General features: G+C 51.6%; 1 protein-coding gene across 1 annotated transcript in view; it reads left to right on the top strand.

Annotated features, from left to right (window-relative positions):
• Nucleotides 1-1,807: 1,807 nt before the first annotated feature.
• The window catches only part of RNF213 (ring finger protein 213), a 55,311-nt gene continuing 48,718 nt past the window's right edge, over nt 1,808-8,400 (top strand). Inside the window, exons 1-7 of the mRNA XM_054171093.1 lie at nt 1,808-1,857; nt 2,009-2,198; nt 2,419-2,452; nt 4,551-4,882; nt 6,382-6,563; nt 7,054-7,212; nt 7,669-7,862. Of these exons, the coding sequence (XP_054027068.1) occupies nt 1,808-1,857; nt 2,009-2,198; nt 2,419-2,452; nt 4,551-4,882; nt 6,382-6,563; nt 7,054-7,212; nt 7,669-7,862 (1,141 nt within the window). The remainder of the gene's footprint in view (nt 1,858-2,008; nt 2,199-2,418; nt 2,453-4,550; nt 4,883-6,381; nt 6,564-7,053; nt 7,213-7,668; nt 7,863-8,400) is intronic.

Genomic DNA, 8,400 nt, shown 5'->3' with positions numbered 1-8,400 from the left:
TGGGCTTTTCAGTTGCACAAACGTTCCTTGATAAGGCTTTCAGGCTTACAGTGAGAAGCAGGAGAAATGGAAGGTCAGGTCACACCTGGCCTCAATCCAGGACAGCTGGATCGTCACCCAGCCTCACTGTCTGCACCCGATACTTAACAGCAGTGATGAACTTCGCTGTTTTCCATTTGTGCTTTCTGTTTTCAACACTGGTAAGCAGACCAAGGAAAAGAAACTGAAACCAAGCTCAGACTTCCTGATTGCTCAGTACCCTGGCACAGCTCCACCTGGCAAAGGTTTAAAAAGTCTTGGCAGGAACAGGAGAGGTGCCCCGGGGCTACAGAATCAGGACCAAGAGATCCTGTTGCTGGGGGCTGGAAGGCTGTTTGTTCCTGCAGCAGAATAACACTGGCTGGTGAGTTGCCTGTTGCACTGTCAGCAGATAAGCATTTGCAGAACTGGAAGGGCACACATGTCCATCCCTCCATCTTCTCCTCAACAAGGAGTGCCCAGCACAGAGATGGAGCAGATTTGATCCATTTCTCTTTAGCTCAGTGCTGTGTGAGTTTGTACCGTGGAAGCTGGTCTGCATGCCCTGAGAAGCTCACAGAGACGGTGGCAGGAGAAGACCCAGGTAACCTTCTGCCCAGGGGTGCTGGGAGGAGCAGGAGTGGGAAAAGAGCAGGGGGATGGGGGTAAAAGGGGCTGGTTATGTGTAAACAGCATGTGCTCAAACGCGGTTGTGTGAGTGCATAAGTGATAGTGAAGCCCAGGTCTGCTGGGAGGCCATCTTTAGCTCAGTCCCAGTTGGATCTGTGGATGGGGCAACAGTCATGTCCCCATTCTTGTGTGTTTGATCCATCAGGCTGTATTTTCCTCCACCACCCTTGCCTTCCCCACAGTTGCTGACAGGCCCTGTACTGGGTGGGGGGGTTACATGAATTTAACAGAAGGGTGAAACACCCCACAGCCACCTCTTCTCAGCTCACAGAGTCCTCTCTGGAAACTTGAGGAGCCTGTTGATGACTTTTTGCTGCTCAGGGACCAGGTGGGATCAAGAAGGCCAAGCGACCTTTCACTTCAGGCAGTGCTGGGGTGTTTGGTCTGTTTCCACCCCACCATCCCAAAGTGGAAAAAATAGAACACTTTGCTGGAGATCTGGGAGCTACTAAATGTGGGCTCAGAAAGAAGAAAAGGGGGCTCCACGCCTGGACCTACCAGGACTGTCCCACCAGCCACGGGCAGCTGGAGCAGGCAGCAGGCACCTAGTTCTGGGCTGGGACTGGCTATCAGGTCTCTGACAAACCTCTCCCAAGCCCGCCACAGCAGACTGGACTGTGGGAAAGGCCCTTTGCTGCCCTTCTCCCGTGCCCGGGGGGATGCCCGGCAGTCCAATATAGCTGCTGCTTTTAAGTACCAGAGGTCCCGTTGGAGAGTGGCTAAAACCTCCACCCTGCTCCAGCAGCGGGAGCCGCCCAGTAAAAGGCGGTGACCAGAGCCACTGCCGGACGGGATTGGCCGGGCCGGGGCCCGGCGGGGGCGGTGACATCTCAGAAACGAAACTTAGGGGCTCGGGGCAAAAGCGAAAGTTTTCCCGGAGGGAAGAGGCAGTGCTGTTCGGTGGACCGGGCACTGCAGGTGCCGCTGCCCGGCCCGGTTCCTCTCGCATCGGTGAGTTGCGTTGCCTGGGTCTGGCGGACGGTGGGACACCGGTTCTAGGTTTGAGGGGAAGGGGGGTTCCAGTGTGCGCGGCGCGGCTCCGGAGGGGCAGAGCGGATAACTTGCCAGGCCCGGTCCGGGCAGCGCGCTGCGGGCCCCGATGCAAGCTTCCCTGTGCGCCTTGAACTCCCTGTGCGTCCTGGACCCATGGTGGGTCTCGAACCTTCGCCATGTTCAGCCTTCTTCCGCCACTCCCCTCCTCTCCCCGAGAGCCTGGGACATTCCTAGCCCTTGGTGACCCCGGTGCTCCCCAGCCGTATTGGCGTACCCCCAGTGCCTCCGGTACCCCTGCTTCGCGCAGGCTGGGAGCCGCGGCACCCCCACCCCTTGCCCGCACGCAGCTAACGGGCCTCATTTACATTCCGCCGGCCTTTCGCCGCGCCATTGGTGCATCTGCCCGGCTCGTTTGCATATCGACCGGGACAGGCAGCAGTTCCCGCTTATCCTCGGGGAGCGAGCGACTTCATTTGCATACAGGCTCCGCCCCTACGGTCAGCCCCGCCCCGAGCGGTGCAGGTGAAGCGGGGGCCGCAGTTCCCGCCTGGTCTGTCCCGACTCGGCTCGGCCCGGCCCCAGCCTGGGGTGATGGGGCTCCCGGGCTGGGGCTGCACCCTGCGAGACCGTGGGGCCAGGGAATGGGGCCTACCCGTGAGCCCGCCTGAGCCCGCCCTGGCGTCGGGGTGTGGCTGGGCCAGCGTCTGGGCCCGTTAGGCTGCGGTGCCGCAGCTGGGCCGCACCGGGGCCGGTACGTTCTCAGCTGCGTGTAATCGTGAAGGGCCGAAGCTGTTGTGTTTCCGTTCTAACGCGTGTGTGGTTCCCGGTGCGCTGGAATAAAGGCCTTGCACCGGGTGGCACAGTCTGTTTCCTGCCAATGGAAGCGAGGGCAGGAGGAAGGTTTTGTGACAAAGGTTCGTCGTTCCACGCTAATGTTTGTCTTCCTCTCTCTGCCCCGTCCTTCTCTTTCCCCGCTGTGGCTCTGAAAAACCTCTGGCAGCGTTTGCAGCTGGCAAATATGAAGTGCCCCCAGTGTGACTTTGTTTCTCTGGATGACTGTGCCAATTTCTGCAGCAGGTGTGGGGCTCAGCTGGCTCCTGTCACCAGCACTGGGGACAAGGATTCAGGTAGGAAGGTGCAATGTATGGGTGAGCTGGGGGACAGTGTATGTGGGGGGCTGGCTGGAGCATAGTACTGGTGTGCCCTGGGGCTGCACGGTGGCCAGAGGTTGCTGGTGTCCACTGGTTCTTGCATTAGCTTTGGTGCTACTGTAGCTTTGGGCTGCTCAGCTCTGGCCAGGTCATTACATGTTGCTCTCATCTCAAACTTCCCTCACATCACTGGCCAAAGATGGAGTTTTCCTCATTTTGTGACTGGTGGGAGCTGGAGAGAGAAGCAAGGCAGTTGGTAACACCTCCTACACAAACATTCCATGCTCTGATCTCCACTATTGTACTCGTTTCTCTTTTGCCAATGATCTGGTGGTATTTTAATGTAGTGGTGTATTACAAAAGCTGGTTTAACCCCTCTTGAACCAGAATTTCCTATTTTCAGGAGTTGTACTAGTGTTTTACCACATGATACTATGTCTGTAAGGGGAAACAGGGAATTCCTCCAAGTAGATATGTGCAGGTCAAGCCTTGTCAGAGTCACTGAGGAGCAGGAAAAGTTCAGGGAGGTGTTTGCATTTGATGACGGAGTTCGGAATCAATACGGACGAGCAGTGTGATCTAAGTATTGTTCAGTTTAGTTAGGGAACCTCTGCAGCTTCTATAGACACACAGACTCACAGAGCATGGTTAGCATAACTTCACTGGTTCCCCACAATCATCCACACGCCCTACTGTTACACATTATTGGTTAAACTACTAATATCACGTGAAGTTGTTGATCAAAGTATGCATCCTGTTATTCCAAGATAACTCCTTGTGTTTACAGCTACCAGTACTTTGTTTTAGTTACATGCTGCTAGCACAGCACTGTTTTGCTGACACTACATGAAGCTCTAAGCTTATATTGTCAGATTGCTCACACTACTTATTGCTATGATTGCCACATTTAAACCCTCCAGATAATGGCAGAAGAGTAAATTGGATGTGAAACAAACCTGGGTACCTGCTTCAGGGACAAAACAACCCACTGTCGTTAAGTGTGGTGCAGCCTTTGGGCTGTGAGCTAACTTTACCTTGAGCTTCTGCTCCCAGAAGTGTGGGTTGATCTCCAAAAAGATTGGAAGCTGCTGCTCTCAAAATTGCATGGTTCTGCAGAAGATCTACTGGGATGCCTGACTCAGATCTGAGCTTCCTTTTCACAGGTTTTAAGGACTGGATAAAACTGCTGACAACAAAAAGGGAGTTTACTATGCCACCACATAGCTTCCTAGGCACAACACACAGCTGCTTGGTGGAGGTCACACAGCCAGTCCAGAAGGGAAGCTGAGGAGTGCCAGTGCACACATCCTGGGGGTCACCACACATCTTGGGGGTCCTCCAGCAATTTGCTGGCAGCTGTGGTGTTCCCAGCACCTCCTGCTTCAGCCAGCAGCATGTTAGCTGGAGGTAGAATAGAGATAGATCATCACCTCAGTGCAGTGATTTCTTAATTATTCTGCTACTGACTTCAAGGGCCTTGGAGAGGAAAGGAAGCCGTGCTAGGGAGGATGGTGTCATTGTTCGTGGTAGCTGTTGAGCAAGGAACATCACAGCACCTCCTCTGTGTTCAGCTTATACATACATCTAGTTAGTGACAGACCTTCCTTGCTCATCACCAGCTGTGCTTCATTTTGGTGGCACCAACCTGCTTTCTTTCCTGAGTCTCTAGTTCAGCTGTGAACCTTCCTTTCGCTGCAGAAAGAAAAGAGGTGGAGCTTGCTCCAGTCCCTGATACAGGAACAGAGCCTGGAGGAGAGGTGAAGGCAGAAGGTGGCAATGGGCTGCCTTCCACCATTGGAATGCAGGAGGAAGTGGAAGGATTGCTGATGGAGGAGACAACAGGACTGACCAATACCTCAGGGACCACACCAGAATGCACTGCAGATGGGCCTTCTTCCTGCACTGAAACAGAGAAGGAGGAGGGAGGAGGAGAGGAAGCATCACTGCTGGAGGGTATAACAGCTGCAAGTGATAGCTCAGAGACTGCACCTCAGTGTGTGGCTGGGAATCCTTCTGAGAAGTCACGGAAGGTAAGTTAGCTCTTCCTTGTGCTGAGGAGCAGCAGTAGCTGCTAACTTGTTGCTCTCTTTTGTAATGCCCTGCAGGAATCCCTTTGGCCTGCTTTTGGCTGCTGCTGCTGGTGGTGTTCCTGGACAAACTGTAGACGTGTTTGCTTCCATGAAGTGTTGTGTGTGCAGACAGCTGATGTGCTGAGCGGTGCAGCTCCTCTGAACAGAGCCTTTGGTGCATGGAGGGAAACGGCACAGAATTCAGCTTAGCAATTGGTCTGCTCTTGTTAGTGAGCGTTGTGCTCAGTGCTGGTCTGTGTTCCTGCTGAGAAAGTCTTGAATGTTCAAACCAGAGTTACTGTGTTTCACCTGCTATAGAAGATGGTTGCTGGTCTTGTCCCTTCCCTTCCTGGTGGTTCTCCGTCAAGCCAGTGTGACAGGAACATGTTGGAACTAGCTGCAATGGCAGAGGTAACAATGAATTTCTCTTGGGCAATGAATAATGTTGTTTCTTTCCCCCTCCCCCCCTGCTTTTCTTTAGAAAAAGAAGAGGAAGAGATCAAAGAAAAAACAGGGGAATGGATCAAAGAAGGATCCTTCCAGCTCTGAAGAGCAGAGCTCTCTGTCTTCTCTAAATGCATCACCAGCTCAAACCACAGATTCACGTGTTACTGCCCAAGAAATCCCAACCCCAGGCAGTGAAGCAGCCAAACCAGGTGCTAATGTACTTGCTCATGACAGTGGAGGTGCACAGGAAGGGAACAGTGTGTTGGGTCCCCTGGGAAAGGAGGCTGGAAGTCAAGAAGCAGTTGCAGAAGGCAGTCACAGCAACACAAGTGTGATGACCCCACCAAAGCAGAGCAGCACAGATAATGTGACTGCCCCAACTCCAAGCTCTGCAGCCCCAAAGGAGAAGGTGAGGAGTGAAGTGCTCACACTCTGCTGAGTGTTTGGTTGTGTTGGGCAAAGTTTCCCTTTATAGCTGTGATTCTTTTGTGCTGTCTGCAAAGCTGAAGACTATGAGGCTGGGGATATGGAGTGAAAGCAGGAAATACTCTGACTCTGAAGTGTTTCTTTGGAGTTGTACTCTCCTCTGTGTTAGTTCTAGCACAGCTCTCACAGAGTGGTTGCTCGTTTAGCCCTGGAAGCTGTGAACTTGTCTCTTCTCAAGCCAGCTCTTCCTGTGAGCACTGTGAAGTCTCCTGATGAGATCTTCATGCTTTGTTAGGTGTCCACTCCTGGACAGACCTTTTAAGCTTGTACATTGCTATTTGTTGTCTTTCATTTTCTTTATGCCCCATCTTCTGGGGACCTGTGCCTTACTGAGCTGACCTCTTCCCAGTGTGTTTGGGCTGGATTCCTCTTGTAATCCATGCATTATTTGCCTTAACCCGTAGCTTTCCTGTGGGTGGGGTTAGCATTTGCAGAAGTATGAAGTTATCTGGTTTGCTGTGATTTCTGGATATTCCCAGGTGTCTTAAGAGATGTTTAACTGGGCATTGTCTATCTTCCTACTGCAGAGTGAAGACACACCATCGAAAAAGAAGGCTGCAAGTGAGAAAGTGTGTGAAGGAACTGTGAAGCCAAGTCAGACCAGGGCACCTGGGGTGGCTAGAAAGGATGATGCTCCAGCTGTAACCGACAGTCAGAAGGACAAAAAGCAAAAAGCAAACCAGAAACCTGTGGATATGATAAAAGAAAGGTGGGAACACCCCTGCTGCTCCCCAGCATTCTCCACTTCCAGGATTTGGTGTGAGGATACTAAGGATTTGGTATGAGGAATACTAAAGGACTCCAGACTGAGGCAGGGGGTTGAAGGTTGCAAAGGTTAGGTCTGCATGTATCTTGGACACGTGGAAACAGATTTGCCTTAAATCTGCTCATGGAAAAGGGAGCCAGTGCTCAACTGGGAGCTCAGCAAGGTCATGTACTGGGTAATGTACAACAACAAACCAAGTGACCCAGGTGCACATGGCCAGAGCATTTCATGCTGCCTTTTCCTTCCTGTACAAGCCTTTACACTAGGCCCATCGGTCTGAGTGAACTGCTGACAGAGGTTTGGGGTCTTGTGTCCAGTGAGCTAGTGGCCCAGGTCTTGTGTGTGGTTTAGAATGATTTGTCCAATTAAAAAAGCAAGCAAACAAGAAATAGTAAAAATGGCTTTGTGTTTTCCATCTAATTCTTCCTTGCAGTCCGGTGGGGCGAGGTGATGGAGTCACAGTGTATTTCCATGCAGTATTGTCCAAAGACTTCAAACTCAACCCTGAGACACATAAAGTCTTCATCAGGGCTGAAGGCATTCCTCCCTATGCAAACTGGAAGGACAATGTTTGTGAGCTGCACTGCACCGAGTAAGTACCCTCCTGAGTCAGGGAGACGCACAGGAGTGTGTTGGCTCTGGAGAACAGGATGCAACGTGCTGCCTCGTGTAATCTGTGAGACTCTTGTCTCTGTGTCCTGCCCACAGGGTGGGTGTTGCTGCAAAGGGTTTTCATAGTGGTGGTAACTGTTCTAAACCTTTCAGCATGAAAGAATTATCACTGTTGCTGGTGGTGGTTGGGGTTATGGTGTCTCCTTCTCTGGAGACTTTCGAGACCCCATCAGGATGTGTTCCTGTGCCACCTATGCTAGATTCTATGATCCTGCTGTGTCAGGGGGATTGGACTCAATGATCTTTGTAGGTCCCTTCCAACCCCTAACATCCTGTGATCCTGTGATTGTTCCTATTCCGAATGAAGCCACGTGTGGCAAAGGAGGTCTACAGATCAGCTGATGTGTCCTTTGCCCTCTTTTGCTGTGTTTTGTAGGGATCTAGGAGAACATGGATACCTCATTGAAGGTGCTGTAACCCTTACAAAAGGAGTTATTAATAGAGAGATTCCTTACAAATATTGGGTGTCCTGTGACAAGGGGAAGTATGAATTTGTTTATAAGGACCCAGAAATAAACTCTGTTGTGAATCGCTGTTTAATCATAAAAGACGACTTGCTCAACAATGGAGGTGAGCTTTTCTAACTGGATGATCCATGTTTGGTTGTTGGGGTTGTGGTGTTTTGGGTTTGTTTTTTCTGTTTTGGTTTGGTTTTTTGATGGGGTGGTCTCTAACTTCATATGGACTAGCATTATTAGACAGTACTGCCTGAAGCTGGAAGCTTCATGGGTCAGTGGTTTTTTTTTCCTGTGGACAGCTGAAAGTGAAAGCATTGTACAAATGTCTGGTTTTGATCTGGGGAAAAGGACCTGGGAGTCCTGGTGGGCAACAGGATGATCATGAACCAGCAACTGGCCAAGAAGGCCAATGGCATCCTTGGGTGAATTAGAAGGGGTATGGCTAGTAGGTTGAAAGAGGTTCTCCTTCCCCTCTACTCTGCACTGGTGAGGCTGCACCTGGAATATTGTGTTCAGTTCTGGGCCCAGTTCAAGAAGGACCTCAGGGAACTGCTTGAAAGAGTCCAGTGCAGAGCCACAAAGATGGAGTGGAGCAGCATAAGGAGAACAGAGCCAGGCTCTGCTCAGGGGTGTCCAATGATAGGACAAGG

Source organism: Dryobates pubescens, chromosome 20 (assembly GCF_014839835.1).
Source record: "Dryobates pubescens isolate bDryPub1 chromosome 20, bDryPub1.pri, whole genome shotgun sequence".
Taxonomy (NCBI): Eukaryota; Metazoa; Chordata; class Aves; order Piciformes; family Picidae; genus Dryobates; species Dryobates pubescens.
Note: the sequence above shows the minus strand (reverse complement) of the source record. Positions and strands in the feature narration are given on the sequence as shown.